Source organism: Salmo salar, chromosome 09 (assembly GCF_965601325.2).
Source record: "Salmo salar chromosome 09, fSalSal1, whole genome shotgun sequence".
In the NCBI taxonomy this organism is placed as follows: Eukaryota; Metazoa; Chordata; class Actinopteri; order Salmoniformes; family Salmonidae; genus Salmo; species Salmo salar.
Window position 1 is genome coordinate 129,329,865 of NC_138299.1, and position 17,634 is coordinate 129,347,498.

Genomic DNA, 17,634 nt, shown 5'->3' on the forward strand with positions numbered 1-17,634 from the left:
ACCTAAAATAACCTACTTTTATATAGCGCTAACATGTGTCATTTTTTGCCAATGCCACTTCGAAGCTAATAAGACCCCCAAGTAATATCAGCGTTCATTGGTTACATTAATATGACATGTTTTGCTCTCTTGTGATGAAGGGCAAAAAGGACACGTGTTAGCGCTGTATAAAAAGTAGGTTAGTTTAGGTAAGGGTAGCCTAGAACGTTAGAACGTTGGACTAGTAACCGCAAGGTTGCAATATCGGAACCCCGAGCTGACAAGGTAAAAATCTGTCGTTCTGCCCCTGAACAAGGCAGTTAACCCAGTGTTCCTAGGCCGTCATTGAAAATAAGAATTTGTTCTTAACTGACTTGCCTAGTTAAGAAAGGTAAAACAAAAAATATTTAGATAAGGTACTGTGGAAGCTTTTCATCCACAAGGTGGTAGTATTGGATGACAAAATAATGAGATTCCCTTTACGCGGGGGAATGACCAGAGATGCGCAAGATAAGAGTCTTATCTCTTAAACATAATTCTCTAATGTGTTCCATGACATCTCTTTATCATTGATTTATTCGACTGATGAGGACCATGGTCGTGGTGGGTATGCTATAGCCTACTTATGGGAGTCGCTTGGGGGCCACTGCACTGGCAGTCACTCAAAGTTTAAAATAACTGACCGAGCCCTTATATTATAATATGGGTATCCAGGTTGCAGCGTCCTGTACTGTAGGTCTATGCCGAGTTAATGTTAGTTACAGGGTTGTCAAACTGCAGCTATTTCAGAAGGGGGGAGTGTCGGTCTCTTCTCATTGGATCCGTTTTATCCAAGAGTTTCTCATGAGGTACGAGTGGGAGGAGAATTTGAGGCAACGAGTGGTATACAAGAAAGTATAAATACCTCCGCTACTCCTAGTATTCAGTGGTGCTGCCGAGTGGTAGAACAGTATTTTAGCTCCGCTATAATAGCATGAAGATCACACAATTAAACTAAAAATATCAAACATTATCGACACAGACTGACTATACAGCAGTGGGTTTTTGTCACATTATACTGATGAAAAAATATTTTTGTTGTGAGGTCCCTAAGACAAAAAAATAGTTAAGTGACTCGAGATTTTCTACCGACTACAGACATTATCAATTGACGTGTACAGCTGCGTATGGGCTTGGTCCGGAATTTTGGTTGAAAGGTTGTTTTTGTTTTAAACATTTTTTGTGCAATTTCCATTGCAGAATATGTGTTCAAATAGGTGTTTCGTTTTACTAGTCCTGTGCGTAATCGACAAATCACTTTCTAAATTGTTTGATTCTGAGGAAATTGTACCTGTCAGGTTAAATGGAAGAAGCAGTGGTCGTTTTTGGAAACGAAGTGAAGAACAGCCGAGATTTAGACTCAGTGCCTTTGGCCGAGATTTCACTTTGAATTTAAGCCCGGATAACAGTTTCTTATCTACTACAATGACAATTCAACGCATCAAAGCAAACGATCTCCACACTTTACGCAGCGCCTCAGGTGCCCATGGCAGACAAACTTCTGAGACTGAACCGGACTTTCATAACTTGATAAACAAGACTGAGGAGACGGAAAGAGATTTGAGGAGCTGTTTTTACTCGGGGACTGTGGACTCCAACCAAGATTCTGTTGTTGCGGTCAGTCTCTGTTATGGCATCCTTGGATCGTTTGTTACAGACGGGGATGAGTATTTCATTGAGCCCAAAGTGCTCGGCTCAGGGAGAAGGGAGAGGTCCACTGAACAGTTACATTTTATCAAAAGGACGACACCCACAGAAGCACCACATGACACTCAAACTGTATTTGGTCAACTGAGTGAGAAGAGTCGTGTAAAAGCTGACAAGGACAGTTTTATTCATGGGGAAAAAGATCCTGAGAGACAATTACGAGGGAAACGCTTTGTATCAGCACCACGATTTATTGAGACGCTGGTGGTTGCAGACGCGTCCATGACACATTTCTATGGAGATGAGATAAAGGTAGGATATATTCGATTAATATAGCCTATGTTGACACATTTATTTTATTGCATTTAATCCAACCCCCAATGCGAAAACACCCACAGCCAAAATGTTTTATGGAAAAACTCATTTCTGTTTCAATTGAAAATAATTATAGCCTATATTTTGGGTGCAGAAACAATGTTTTTGATCTGTACTGTCATGCCAGACTATGCTCTCCACACTTGCTGATTAGCTGATCTGCATGACGTAAACTAAGTTGGAGTAATGAGATCATTTTAAAAGGAAGAGTGCATAGAGAGTAATGACGGGACTGGGAAACCTCTGATAAGGTCAGGCGGGAGAATTATGCTTTGGCAGTAATTTCGTTCCACATTCATTATGACTTAGCTACTAAATCATCACCATTAAACAATGTTGGGGTCATGCAAGTGATAAAGAGAATGAGCATTAGACATTTTTAAAGATACTTCCTATTTTTTTTTTAAACGGGGGGAAAACATATGTGTGTGTTTACTTCGTTATTTCACTCACTTAGTTTTTTCCCTCCAGTTTTAGCCTAAATCATCACCACCAGTGTTGCCTTGTAAACCTCCCTAATGCCGGTTGTCCTCCCTTGCTCCAGCATTATATCCTGACCTTGGTCTCTATGGCAGCCCAGCTTTACAAACATCCCAGTATCAAGAACTCTGTCCACATGGTGGTGGTGAAGATGGTGGTGGTGGAAGACGAGGAGGTTGGACCGTCACTCTCCAATAACGGGGGAGTCGCACTGCGCAATTTCTGTGCCTGGCAACAACAGTTCAACCCGGCCAGCCAGAGGCATCCTGAGCACTACGACACTGCTCTACTTTTCACCCGAGAGGTGAACACTGCCTGCCCCATATGTATACTGTCACACATTACATCAATGTCACAGGATCTCCATAACCCCTTATTCCATAACGATGTTACCATATGGTTTGGAGAGTTAATTAAATAATGTAAGCAAACAGTGATATATTTGATTATGTATCCTCTAATGAAATACAATTGGCTGAATCAGATCGGATGAGCTTCAAAACATATAGGGCAGAATGCTCTCCTATGAGCTATTTTTAGAATTGCTACAAATCAGCCTTGAGTGATGATGACATCCCTAAAACGGCCAGAGTATGGGTGTAATGTTGCTGCCCTGAATTTGACCTGCCGAAGAATGTGTGCCACATGCCTCTCCATAAGAGAAACCCCAAAACTTGAGACTTAAATTGGAAGTAGTTTGCACAAATGCTGCTCCAGTGAGCTATGCTTCTGCAAAACAAGGTGTACACATGCTGAGTTGAATTCAGCATGTCACTCTTGAGTCCAGATGTCCTTTGAATCATGTATGGTTATGTCTTGTGGTTTGGGTCATAGGCCCCAGGAAACATTTATCTCAGTCACAGAAAGCGAGCCTGACATGTGAAGGGAAAATGTTGAGGCATGTCATTGAAATATATATCTAATACCACACCATTCATTTCCCCACATCATAGATCTGCTTCTGTCTGCCAGGAATATTTATTTGCTTCATTTTATGGTGGAAACATTGACAAACAATTTTTTTTTGGCATTAGCTCTCAAGTGAAAAGAGAAAAAAAACAAGCAGGGACAAATAGAAATGCTGTCTAAAGATTCACTGTTTGAAACAGCTGCTGTCTGTCTTCCAGGATATTTGTGGACATCAGAGTTGTGACACCCTAGGGGTTGCTGATGTGGGAACTGCGTGCGATCCAAAAAGGAGTTGCTCTGTCATTGAGGACAATGGACTTCAAGCAGCTTTCACTGCTGCCCATGAACTTGGTATGACTTGTGCATTAAACAATTTTAACTTTCTCAAACTTCTATATTGACCATATATAAAGATACTATAGGTCTACATACATTTGTCCTCTTGTCAAAAAGGGTCTGCTAAATGTACAGAAATATTGTCCACAAATAACTTCATTTGGACAGGAAGGGGCACACCCATGAGCCGAAAGCTTATGCAAAAGTGTGTTAGCTTACAACTAATAACTGTGTGGTTTAATGAGATACGAACTTGATATGAACCATACAGTCAACCCCCAAGACTAAAGTAGATGTAAACTATTAGCAACTTTACTTCCATAGCATACCTTAAATAGTACACTGCTCAAAAAAATAAAGGGAACACTTAAACAACACAATGTAACTCCAAGTCAATCACACTTCTGTGAAATCAAACTGTCCACTTAGGAAGCAACACTGATTGACAATACATTTCACATGCTGTTGTGCAAATGGAATAGACAACAGGTGGAAATTATAGGCAATTAGCAAGACACCCCCAATAAAGGAGTGGTTCTGCAGGTGGGGACCACAGACCACTTCTCAGTTCCTATGCTTCCTGGCTGATGTTTTGGTCACTTTTGAATGCTGGCAGTGCTTTCACTCTAGTGGTAGCATGAGACGGAGTCTACAACCCACACAAGTGGCTCAGGTAGTGCAGCTCATCCAGGATGGCACATCAATGCGAGCTGTGGCAAGAAGGTTTGCTGTGTCTGTCAGCGTAGTGTCCAGAGCATGGAGGCGCTACCAGGAGACAGGCCAGTACATCAGGAGACGTGGAGGAGGCCGTAGGAGGGCAACAACCCAGCAGCAGGACCGCTACCTCCGCCTTTGTGCAAGGAGGAGCAGGAGGAGCACTGCCAGAGCCCTGCAAAATGACCTCCAGCAGGCCACAAATGTGCATGTGTCTGCTCAAACGGTCAGAAACAGACTCCCTGAGGGTGGTATGAGGGCCCGACGTCCACAGGTGGGGGTTGTGCTTACAGCCCAACACCGTGCAGGACGTTTGGCATTTGCCAGAGAACACCAAGATTGGCAAATTCGCCACTGGCGCCCTGTGCTCTTCACAGATGAAAGCAGGTTCACACTGAGCACGTGACAGACGTGACAGAGTCTGGAGACGCCGTGGAGAACGTTCTGCTGCCTGCAACATCCTCCAGCATGACCGGTTTGGCGGTGGGTCAGTCATGGTGTGGGGTGGCATTTCTTTGGGGGGCCGCACAGCCCTCCATGTGCTCGCCAGAGGTAGCCTGACTGCCATTAGGTACCGAGATGAGATCCTCAGACCCCTTGTGAGACCATATGCTGGTGCGGTTGGCCCTGGGTTCCTCCTAATGCAAGACAATGCTAGACCTCATGTGGCTGGAGTGTGTCAGCAGTTCCTGCAAGAGGAAGGCATTGATGCTATGGACTGGCCCGCCCGTTCCCCAGACCTGAATCCAATTGAGCACATCTGGGACATCATGTCTCGCTCCATCCACCAACGCCACGTTGCACCACAGACTGTCCAGGAGTTGGCGGATGCTTTCGTCCAGGTCTAGGAGGAGATCCCTCAGGAGACCATCCGCCACCTCATCAGGAGCATGCCCAGGCGTTGTAGGGAGGTCATACAGGCACGTGGAGGCCACACACACTACTGAGCCTCATTTTGACTTGTTTTAAGGACATTACATCAAAGTTGAATCAGCCTGTAGTGTGGTTTTCCACTTTAATTTTGAGTGTGACTCCAAATCCAGACCTCCATGGGTTGATAAATTGGATTTCCATTGATTATTTTTGTGTGATTTTGTTGTCAGCACATTCAACTATGTAAAGAAAAAAGTATTTAATAAAATTATTTCTTTCATTCAGATCTAGGATGTGTTGTTTAAGTGTTCCCTTTATTTTTTTGAGCAGTATATTAATTGAATTTGAATGGTATTGTTCTGCTTTAGGTCACGTGCTGAGTATGCCACACGACGACTCCAAGAATTGCGAGAGGATGTTTGGGAATCTGGGCGGCCATCACATGATGGCCCCTCTGTTCATTCACCTCAACAAGAATTTCCCCTGGTCCCCTTGCAGCGCTCTCTACATCACAGAGTTCTTTGACAACGGACACGGTATGTCATGCTGATAAACAACACTGACAACTCAGATGTAGGCAAAGAAAACATATTTGGTAACACTTTCTATGAGGAAAGTGTTAGTGTTTATTTTTATTAAAAGCTTTTAAATGATTTGATATTACAATAACGTTTTTACAACTATTGTACTTGTTTTATTCTACTGCATGTATATCACAACATATGAATACTGTGTGTTGAGGTCAGTAGGCTGGACCTGAATGAAATCACATACATTTTTTGAAAACTCAGCAGTTGCTGGTAGATACATTTTTTAAAAAGCCTTCTAGGTCTGTTTTTACTAGAGCCTTCTAGTTTAAACCACTATGTTATGAGGGCCCAGTTTTTACTTCTGTATTTTCTTTTATAATATCTACCCTCTTAAAGAAATGATGGCCTCTGACAACGACAATAAATACTTCCAGGAGAAGTTACTTATTGTAAGCCATTCCAAAGGCTCATAATGCTTATAACAAGTTATAAAGCATTATACCTGCAGGCTTCACACGTGTTCACAATGTTAACTCCACCTGTAGTTTCTCACCGCAGTTTTGCTCTTATGCAAAAGACTCACAAAAATTTGCACTAATAAATCTCAAAATGGAGATAAATTGAAGACATCCTAAGGAAATTACAGATTGGCTGCCAGATTGTTTGTGGTTACTACTTATATCTGAAATTGGGTGTGAATGGCATTGTGTTTGTTATTTGAAGAGATTCATATTATTTTGTAACATTTAATCAAGACCTTTCTTTCCTCTGAGTCATACATACAGAGAAGGTTTCGGTTCTCACGAGCCAAAAGTAACATCTGTTACGAGCAAATAATATGTTCTTTATCAGTTAGTCAGTGATTCCAAAGAGAGTGTATGTGGCTAAGAATGTGGTCCGATCACCAGGTCAAGAACAACATCACACTAAAGCTCATTGAATATTTATCCAAATAAGAGATCATGGGTTTGAGAAGCTTCACCAACTGTCCAGAATGTGATTGTGTGAAGACTCCAACAAAGTCAGCTTCTGTCACTGTCAAGTCTCCACATTTTACAACCTGTTGATTTTTTGAAAACAGAACTCTCGTGTGTTCAATCACAGGCGACTGCCTCTTGGATCCACCGGAGAGCATCTTACCGTTACCCAGTGAACTCCCAGGCACCACATACAGCCTCAACCGCCAGTGTCAGCAGATGTTTGGGGAGGAGTTTGTGCACTGCCCCAACACCTCTGACAGTGATGTCTGCAGCCAGCTGTGGTGCCGGGAGGAGGGCAAGCCCCACTGCACCACCAATAATGGCAGCCTTCACTGGGCGGATGGCACCACGTGCGCCACCAACAGGAGCTGTCTGCACGGTGCATGCATGGCAGCCCACGAGGTCATGCAGCCAAAGGTAAGCCCTAGTTTTTCTCAGAAAAGGGGAGAAAAAGATCTATATTTGGTCTTGTAGTATTGCATTTTGACAAAAACTCTGTCTCAGAATGCCTTGTTAGTTACTATATGTGGATTAATTTCTCTGTGATAGAGTATTTCCTTCCTGCTTTGTAAGGAAGACCGTACTTTTGAGAGTACAAGCTCTGTAGCATGTGTCAATAAACTCGATTTATAAATTGACATGCTGGCAGTTAATATACTTTTTTCTCACCCACTAGTAAAAGCTTGTGAAAACACACCTACATGCACACACACACACACACACACACACACACACACACACACACACACACACACACACACACACACACACACACACACACACACACACACACACACACACACACACACACACACACACACACTTTAGTCTTGCCAAGTGCGCCACGGGTTCTGCAAGTGGTGACACATAGAACAGGAATGTGGGAGACAGCAGAAGCGTGCCACACTGACGGACAGATTTACCCAAGTCATGGCATGCCAAGAGACGCCTCAGCCTAGACTGTGGTTGGGTTGGACGGCTGATGTTATCATGGCCCTCAGTACTCACTCTGTTTCGTTTTGACTTTACCACAGGTGGTTGTGGATGGCGGCTGGGGTGCTTGGGGACCATGGCAACAGTGCTCTAGGACATGTGGAGGGGGTGTGGAGTTCTCCTACAGGGAGTGCACAGATCCCGTGCCCCAGAACAGCGGCAAGTACTGCGAGGGCCAGAGAGTCCAGTACCAGTCCTGCAACACCCAGATGTGTGAGGAAAATGATGGTGAGCCATATTTTGTCTAGGCATTTGCACTACAGAATTTCCCTTCATTTATATAGTGGTGAGCTATAGTGGTGTTTTTAACCTAGATTTTTCAATAAATGTCTCTGCTTTGATATTAGATTGATGGATAATTATTTTCCCTTTGTCATTTTCTCCAACCTTAGGGAAGAGTTTTAGAGAGGAGCAGTGTGAGAAGTACAACAGCTTCAACTATCTGGACATTCTGGGGAACATGAAGCAATGGATTCCAAAGTACGCTGGTGTGTCGCCCCGGGACAGATGTAAACTCTTCTGCCGGGCCAAAGGCAGCAGTGAATTCAAAGTCTTTGAAGCCAAGGTACGTTCACTAAAAATCATCTGTAGAATGTTGGCCACTGTAAATACATATTTTACAGCTTGCCTTCACTGTTTGGTGGATCACAGTGTTAAGTAAATTAAGACCTTAAGTTTGAATGTGTGGTCCATAGGTTGTCGACGGCACGACATGTGGTCCTGACACTACGTCTGTCTGTGTACAAGGCCAATGTGTCAAGGCGGGCTGTGACCAAGAGATCGGTTCAAACAAGAGGCTTGACAAGTGTGGCTTGTGTGGTGGGAATGGCCTCAGTTGCAGGAAGATCACTGGTTCATACAACAAAGCCACGTGAGTACACCTAAATATTCCAATTGCAATTATGGTAACAAGCATTTATGACCCTAATGTCTTAGCTATTATCGTCTTATAATGATCCAGACTAAATAACAGTCATATTTAGAAAGCATTATTGGTTGATTGTCTTTTGTGCTGCTGATGTGATTACAGCTGTAATGAGACATTTGCTTTTTTCTTTCAGTTATGGATATAGCGACATTGTGACCATTCCTGTCGGGGCTACCAATATTGACATCAAACAGCGCAGCCATAGAAACATCACACACGATGGAAACTACCTGGCGATCAAGCGAGAGAGCGGTGGCTACATATTGAATGGTAACTTCTCTGTGTCCACAGTGGAGCAGGATATTCCTGTTCTCGGGGCTGTGCTGAAGTACAGTGGCTCGTCCACCACCTTGGAGAGAATCCAGAGCTTCAGACAATTGAGGGAGGCTGTCACAATCCAGTTGCTGGCCACTGCTGGGGAGGCATTTCCACCCAAGGTCAAATACACATTCTTTATCCCCAAAGATGTGTCTTTCACTAAATCCAAAGAGAAAAAGGCTTCGTTGCATATGATCCAGGCTTTCGGTGTGCCCCAGTGGCATTTGGGCAAATGGTCAGAGTGCTCCAAGAGTTGCAGCTCCGGGTGGTCCCGACGGAACGTTGAATGCAGAGACAACGCTGGTTTCCATTCCAATACTTGCGATAAGGACCTGAAACCCACAGATATAAGACCCTGTGCTGATCTGCCATGCCCCATTTGGCAAATGGGGCCTTGGTCGTCCTGTTCACGAACTTGTGGCCAGGGGGAACGCCGACGCAGTGTTGTCTGTATAGACTACACCGGCAAGACTGTCGAGTCGGAGAAGTGTGACGCTAACAAGCAACCTGCGCCAGTGTCGGGAGAGTGTGTTTACCAAGAGTGCTAGCGAGGAGACATGAAGACAGAGATAACTTTGGGAGGGGTATTGTAGTGGATTCTTAACCACCCCGACCCGACCGTGCTTTAGAGAAAAGCAGGGAAACCCTAGTTTGGAAATGAAGAGTGCACTAACTAACCCGGACAAGTCATAGGACACTGGCCTGTGACTTGATGTTTTACAACCACTAGAGAAGTTTGAACCAATAGAGATCTAGCTACCTCAGGATGTACATGTGTTGTTTTGTTAAAATAGACAAAGGTACTGTGTGCAAAATATTATTCTCTCCTAAAAGCAATTACTTTGCATAAAACCTACTGACAAACACCATTGCGGTTAAATATACCTCAATTTTCCAGCATATAACCCAGAACTATACAGTCAGAGACTCAGAGCCAATAAATGAACTGGGCTAATAAAGTTGGTCTAAAGGCATACTATTCGTACCATAACATGTGACATTATCATTGCAAGACAACGACTTACAGTGCGTATTATATTTGAGTAAAAAGGGTTTGTGTAAAACATTTGATTAGGTGGACAAGATGGAAAACTTTGTAAAATACCTTGCTTGTGGTTTGCTCTTTTGTTTAATTTCCTTGGGAAAAATAAGTATTTTTCTAAATGTGAGATTGTGTTTACTGCCTGTAAAAAATGTGTCAAACTCTATCTGCTATCTTATTATTGATTAATGATTTGTGGGACTGATATGCTTAAAGATGAATATGTAAGTTCACCCATAATCATTCAAATGATACAGGGGATTAGGTCTGCCATTGACTAATCTCTCGTGGGCAGACTACGTAACATAATCTGATGCAATTACGCAACATTTTAGTTTTTAGTTTTGGGTTTTTGAGATTAGACATTGACAGACATTAAATTGAAGAATATACTTTGTAACAAAAAAGCAACCAGCATAATTAATAGTAAGAATGAACCAGACATTTTAGTGTTCCTAAAAAAAATAACAGAGTTTGAGTGTACACTTTCTTTGTGTAAAATTTAGTTTAGCAGACCATGGTCAGGAATCTGATCTGAGGAAAATCAGTGTAACAGGGGATTTTTTTCTCTGTTCTGTACATTTTATGTAGTGTTTTAAAGGAATTATATGGCTACAGAGAATTGTAAGTACAGCCAAATTCAATATAAACACATGATGTGTGAAATGGTATATTATGGTGCATCAAAAATACTTTGTATAAAGAACAAGTCCTTTGTTTGTAATAATTTCATAGTTGATTTAAAAAATATATATTATTCATAATGGGAAGAGTACTCTATTGTTTGTCAGATGTCTGTATATGTTTGATTTCTCATTCCAGTTTGTATGTCATAAAACAAAAAAGGCAAAATATGATATACCTTCAGTGAAGGACCATACTATATTATTATTGTAGCTTCCTTTTAAAGCTATTTAAAACATGAAATTATAACATTTTCAAATGCTGCTGTCTTTGAGATTTATTTCTACAATAAAATGGAAAAATACATCACATTTTACTATATGCAGTAAACATTGAGTTGTATCTTTTGTTACCCGTTTTGTAAAGTTAAAGACCCACTTTAGCTATGTTTGGCCTACAACGGGTCTGCTTCTCCTTCCACTGCAGTCTTCTGGTTTAAACACAGAGAACAAAAATACAAATATGTGCACACTACACACATTGTTCAATCTTCCTATTAGATGGACATACACATCAGACAATGGAAGTGTGTTTTAAATTATCCTTGGTCCATAATTTCTGTTCTTCTGGTTAGCATTTATGGGCTTATTGTATTACATGCAAATAGTTGATCAGTTAGCTTTTAGAGGTACCGTAGCCTATATGAAAGGAGCTTTTTGACAGCATGATCCTCATCCAAACAAAAGAATTCAGAGGCTATCTTCAGTATCATCCAATTGAATGGTCCAGAACTGTGTGTGCAGACTCTTGACCACAGTATAACAATAACATATTCAGAGATGAACCTGCAGCTGTGCCTGCAGAAATTATAGCTAATTTCTTTGGATACATGACAAATCAAATTCATATTTTTTTCCCATTGTCATTTCCAAACAAAGTCTTTTGGGGCACAGCTCATGGATTCTGCTCATGCATTCTTAGGGCAATTCAACTCGATGCCAGTAGGCTTCCCGCTGGGCACACACTGGTTGAATCAATGTTGTTTCCACGTCATTTCAATGAAATTACATTGAACCAACATGAAATAGATGTTGAATTGACGTTTGTGCCCAGTGGGTTGGCTACATAATATGATAGGCTAAGAAAACGAGTGTTACTAGTGGCATAGACTACAAAACAACCTCGTCAACGGGTTTGGACCTCTTGGTGTTACGGTTAAGGTGTTAGACTGACAGAGATCCGTGTTCAAGTCCCAGTTGGACTATGTGTTATGGGCCTTACACGCAGGGAGCTGCAAACCCTGGCGAAGCCCCCTACAGTTTATGAAAAATCTTGAAAACTCTGGCGGCAACACGGGCGGCGATCGGCAAGTTAAAATATGTGTGGCAGAGAAAAATTACCCAAACAAAGAGGTGTATTGGGTTCTCACTCAAATAGATGTCGCATAAAGCTTACTTCATTATTCAATTATTTTAATTATTTTCACTTCACCAGGGATTCAGTGTGCAGGTATAATTGTATTTTTATTTCATTTTAAAGTTTTGCAGCTCGTGGATTTCTGTGCTCAAGACCACAGAAGAAGACAAATCCAGAAGTAGTTGGTTGTTGTTACCTAGATAACGTTTGACAATCCCGTATGTAATCATCTTCCATCCTTCATCATGCAGTCTTTCATAGCCCTTGTGCTGTATGTTTAACTATCCTTTATGTTTTATGAACACGTTTTATGCTGTTATTTAGCTGTTTATATAACTTTTTACTACATCAAAAAGTATTTGATCCCCTGCTGATATTGAACGTTTGCCCACTGACAAAGAAATGATCAGTCTATAATTTTAATGGTAGGTTTATTTGAACAGTGAGAGACAGAATAACAACAAAAAAATCCAGAAAAATGCATGTCAAAAATGTTATAAATTGATTTGCATTTTAATGAGGGAAATAAGTATTTGACCCCCTCTCAATCAGAAAAAAATTCTGGCTCCCAGGTGTCTTTTATACAGGTAACGAGCTGAGATTAGGAGCACATTCTTAAAGGGAGTGCTCCTAATCTCAGCTTGTTACCTGTATAAAAGACACCTGTCCACAGAAGCAATCAATCAATCAGATTCCAAACTCTCCACCATGGCCAAGACCAAAGAGCTCTCCAAGGATGTCAGGGACAAGATTGTAGACCTACACAAGGCTGGAATGGGCTACAAGACCATCGCCAAGCAGCTTGGTGAGAAGGTGACAACAGTTAGTGCGATTATTCGCAAATGGAAGAAACACAAAAGAACTGTCAATCTCCGCTGTGGAGCTTTGCAGCTCCTTCAGGGTTATCTTTGGTCTCTTTGTTGCCTCTCTGATTAATGCCCTTCTTGCCTGGTCTGTGAGTTTTGGTGGGCGGCCCTCTCTTGGCAGGTTTGTTGTGGTGCCATATTCTTTCCATTTTTTAATAATGGATTTAATGGTGCTCTGTGGGATGTTCAAAGCTTTAGATTTTTTTTTTATAACTCAACCCTGATCTGTACTTCTCCACAACTTTGTCCCTGACCTGTTTGGAGAGCTCCTTGGTCTTCATGGTGCCACTTGCTTGGTGGTGCCCCTTGCTTAGTGATGTTGAAAACTCGGGGGGCCTTTCAGAACAGATGTGTATATATACTGAGATCATGTGACAGATCATGTGACACTTAGATTGCACACAGGTGGACTTTATTTAACTAATTATGTGACTTCTGAAGGTAATTGGTTGCACCAGATCTTATTTAGGAGCTTCATAGCAAAGGGGGTGAATACACATGCACGAACCACTTTTCAGTTTTTGAATGTTTTGTAAGTAGTAGTAATTTTTTTCATTTCACTTCACCAATTTGGACTATTTTGTGTATGTCCATTACATGAAATCGAAATAAAAATCTATTTAAATTACAGGTTGTAAATGCAACAAAATAGGAAGAATGCCAAGGGGGTGAATACTTTTGCATGGCACTGTAATATTTTTTATAATTGTATAAACTGCCTTAGTTTTGCTGGACCACAGGAAGAGTAGCTGCTACCTTGGCAGCAGCTAATGGGGATCCATAATAAATACAAATACAAATACAAAGGGATTAATAAAAATGTATAAACATGTAATTAATTTGATAAAATATACAAATGTAAATTAAGTTTATAAGCATATTATTTATGGTTTGATTATGTAACTAAAGTTAGAAACTTGAGGAAATAACATGTACACTAGTCTTGTGGTGACACAGTAGTAAAATAAGACGTCAATAGTACATTTTTATTAGGCAAAAAGTAATAAATGTGTCATTTTTCAATATTAATACAAAAGGGCTTACAGTGGATTCGGAAAGCATTCAGATCCCTTGACTTTTCCACATTTTGTTCCTTTACAGCTTTACTCCAAAATGTATAAAATATTTTTTTCCCTCGTCAATCTACACACAATACCCCATAATGACAAAGCAAAAACAGGTTTTTAGAAATCGAGCAAATGTATAAAGAAAAACAAACTGAAATATCACATTTACGTAAGTATTCAGACCCTTTACTCAGTACTTTGTTGAAGCACCTTTGGCAGCGATTACAGCCTCGAGTCTTCCTGGGCATGACGCTACAAGCTTGGCACACCTGTATTTGGGAAGTTTCTCCCATTCTTCTCTGTAGATCCTCTCAAGCTCTGTCAGGTTAGATGGGAAGCGTTGCTGGACAGCTATTTTCACGTCTCTCCAGAGATGTTCGATCGGGTTCAAGTCAGGGTTCTGGCTGGGCCACTCAAGGACATTCAGAGACTTGTCCTGAAGCCACTATTGCATTGTCTTGGATGTGTGCTTAGGGTCGTTGTCCTGTTGGAAGGTGAACCTTCACCCCAGTCTGAGGTCCTGAACGCTCTGGAGCAGGTTTTCATCAAGGATCTCTCTGTACTTTGCTCTGTTCATCTTTCCCTCGATCCTGAGTAGCCTCCGAGTCCCTGCCGCTGAAAAACATTCCCACATGATGATGCTGCCACCACCATGCTTCACCGTAGGGATGGTATCTGGTTTCCTCCAGACGTGACGCTCGGAATTCAGGCCAAATAGTTGAATCTTGGTTTCATCAAACCAGGGAATCTTGTTTCTCAAGGTCTGAGAGTCCTTAGGTGCCTTTTGGCAAACTCCAAGCAGACTGTTATGTGACTTTTTCTGAGGAGTGGCTTCCGCCTGGCCTCTCTACCATAAAGGCCTGATTGGTGGAGTGCTGCAGAGATGGTTGTCCTTCTGGAAGGTTCTCCCATCTCCACAGAGGAACTCTGGAGCTCTGTCAGAGTGACCATCGGGTTCTTGGTCACCTCCCTGACCAAGGTCCTTCTCCCTCGATTGCTCAGTTTGGCCCGGCGGCCAGCTCTAGAAAGAGTCTTGGTGGTTCCAAACTTCTTCCATTTAAGAATGATGGAGGCTACTGTTCTTGGGGACCTTCAAGGCTGAGGAATTGTTTTGCTCTGACATGCACTGTAAATTGTGGGACCTTATATAGACAGGTGTGTGCCTTTCCAAATCATGTCCTTAGAATAAGGCTGTAACGTAACAAAATGTGGAAAAAGTCAAGGGGTCTGAATACTTTCCAAATACACTGTAGTAGGAAATGAAAAAGGATCAGAAGCAGTTCAGTGGTGATCCGCAGTGGCACAACACTGCACACACAGATAGCAATAGTAATTCAATCGGGATTGAGTAGGAATACAGCAGTAATGTGTAGGCATTGTGTAGTAATTCAATAGAGAATGTGGGTTACACAGTGGTCATTAAGGAATAATTTTGTAGTGATTTGAGTAGGAAATATGTAGTGTTCATCAGTAGTGAAACGTCACAATTTGTCACTCATTACTACTTAAATTACAGGTGTCAAGATTATGGGCATGTGGTAGCAGTGTGTAGGAGGGAGGTTCCTAGGTGTGAGAAGTGTGCATAAGGGCATGAGACAAAGGAATGTGTAGCATTGGGGAAAGTAGGGGTATGTGTTAATTGTAAGGGTGCCCATGGGGCTGGGGATCAGAAATGTCCTGTGGAGAGAGGCAGGTTGAGATTTCCAGGTTTAGAGTAGTGCAGAAGTTGTCAAATGCTGAGGCAGTGAAGAAAGTAGAGGAAGATGGGTCACGGGGGAGGGATCCTGAGAGGAGTGTTGTGAGTAGTAGATATGTACCTGTACAGAGTGCTAGGTGAACAAGTGATATATGTTTCAGTAAGATTGGATTTTATAGCATTTATGGTTATCAACTGTACTGCAGAGATGGAACGTAAGTCGCAGAAAATTGAGGTTGTGGTGGCAGCTGCAGAGAGGTATTTGGGTGTGCGAGACTTGACATCAGAAGAGTTACAGGGTATGTTAAGTTGTGGTGTCCCATCCTTTCAGGTTGTTGGCCTGAGGTAGTACTAAATAGATTTAAATAGTGGTGTAGGGTGGTGTTATTTTTAATTGTGAGTGTAGTGTTAGATGGTAGGGTATTTGTTAATTTAAAAAAATACATATATATTTTTTTCAAGCAAAGTAAAAGGGAGTTGTACTCCAGTCCAGTAGTTGGCGGTAATGCAACATTTATTGGCTGCCGATGCCGACCTCTGTTAAACATCATCGAATAAGAAGAATGTATTTCAGGAGGCAGCACACAGGAAGTGAAGCAGTAGTACACCACAGGGGAGAGTGATTAGTCCTCTGTTGTTCTCAATCATGATCAATGATGCTTACTCTCCGGTACAGCCGGCTATTGGAAAGTCGTTATTTGCAGATGATGGGGCCTTATGGAGGAGGGGAGGCAATGTGCTATACATAGTCAGGAAGGTACAGGAAGCAATTGATGAGGTAGAGCAGTGGGCATTAATGTGGAGATTCAGGTTCTCTGTAGAGAAAACTCAGACAGTGTTCTTTACCAGGAGGAAGGTGGGAGAGGAGGTATGCTTGAGGTTATATGGGAGAAACTTGGAGAGGGTGGGGGCCTTCAGGTTCCTCGGGGTGTACTTTGACACTAGATTGACCTGGGCAGAACACATTGAGAGAGTGGTGGGAAAGTGTAAGAAGGTACTAAATGTGATGCGCTGTCTGACGGGGAAGGAGTGGGGGGCTGGGCGTTCCTCATTGAGGACCATGTATTTTGCATTGATCTGATCTGTAATAGACTATGGAAGTATACTGTATGGTGTGGCAGCCTGGACATCATTGGAAAGACTAGATGTCATACAGGGTCAAGGATTCAGAATATGTAGTGGGGCCTTTCGGACATCTCCCAGAGGCTGCACTACAGGTGGAGATGGGGGATATGCCATTACAGATTAGGAGACAGCAGCTGGCAATTAATTATTGGGTCAACCTACAGGGACATGGGGTGTCTCATCCTGCAAAAAGGGATTTTACAGGCATGTTGGGAACATGAGCAAAGACAGAACACAAGCATTGGGTGAGTGGGTAATACCCAGGTGAAGGAGACGGGACTGTATGGAAGGGAGTTTAGTCCAATGGTAGCTATTCCTGTAAATCCAGCATGGCTACTCCCGCCTCCAGTAGTTGATCTATAAGTGTTGGAGAGACTACAGAAAGATATGGAGGGTCTTGATCCATCTGATTTGTTTAATAGACGTCTGAACACTGTTTAACAGGATTTTGTGGCCATTTACACAGATGGTTCAAAAGATCCAAGGACAGGATGTACTGGGTCAACATTTGTAGTTCAGGAATGTGGGGTGGAAGTCAGGAAGCATATTACAGATAATCTGGCTGTATAAACGGCAGAGCTGATGGCCATACTGTTGGCTTTGCAGTGGGGGGAGGAAGTCAAGCCAGACAGAGTAGTTATTTGCTCTGATTCATGTGCAGTGTTAATGAGTCTCCAGTCATTTAGGTCACGTAGCA

The 17,634-nt window shown here is 42.1% G+C and overlaps 1 protein-coding gene across 1 annotated transcript; it reads left to right on the forward strand.

Moving 5' to 3' along the window:
• Positions 1–891: 891 nt before the first annotated feature.
• On the forward strand, positions 892–11,157 carry LOC106612541 (A disintegrin and metalloproteinase with thrombospondin motifs 8). Its single transcript, XM_014213774.3, has 9 exons — positions 892–1,977; positions 2,585–2,824; positions 3,648–3,780; positions 5,721–5,888; positions 6,987–7,279; positions 7,897–8,083; positions 8,248–8,420; positions 8,551–8,726; positions 8,917–11,157. The coding sequence occupies exons 1-9, from the start codon at positions 1,222–1,224 to the stop codon at positions 9,647–9,649; spliced, it is 2,859 nt and encodes a 952-aa protein (XP_014069249.1). The 5' UTR covers positions 892–1,221; the 3' UTR covers positions 9,650–11,157.
• The last annotated feature ends 6,477 nt before the right edge of the window (positions 11,158–17,634 follow it).

Coding starts and splice junctions, on each gene's coding strand:
- LOC106612541 (XM_014213774.3), top strand. CDS start 1,222: ATGTGTTCAAATAGGTGTTTCGTTTTACTAGTCCTGTGCGTAATCGAC. Junction 1,978..2,584: donor TCTATGGAGATGAGATAAAG/GTAGGATATATT, acceptor CCCTTGCTCCAG/CATTATATCCTGACCTTGGT. Junction 2,825..3,647: donor CTCTACTTTTCACCCGAGAG/GTGAACACTGCC, acceptor TCTGTCTTCCAG/GATATTTGTGGACATCAGAG.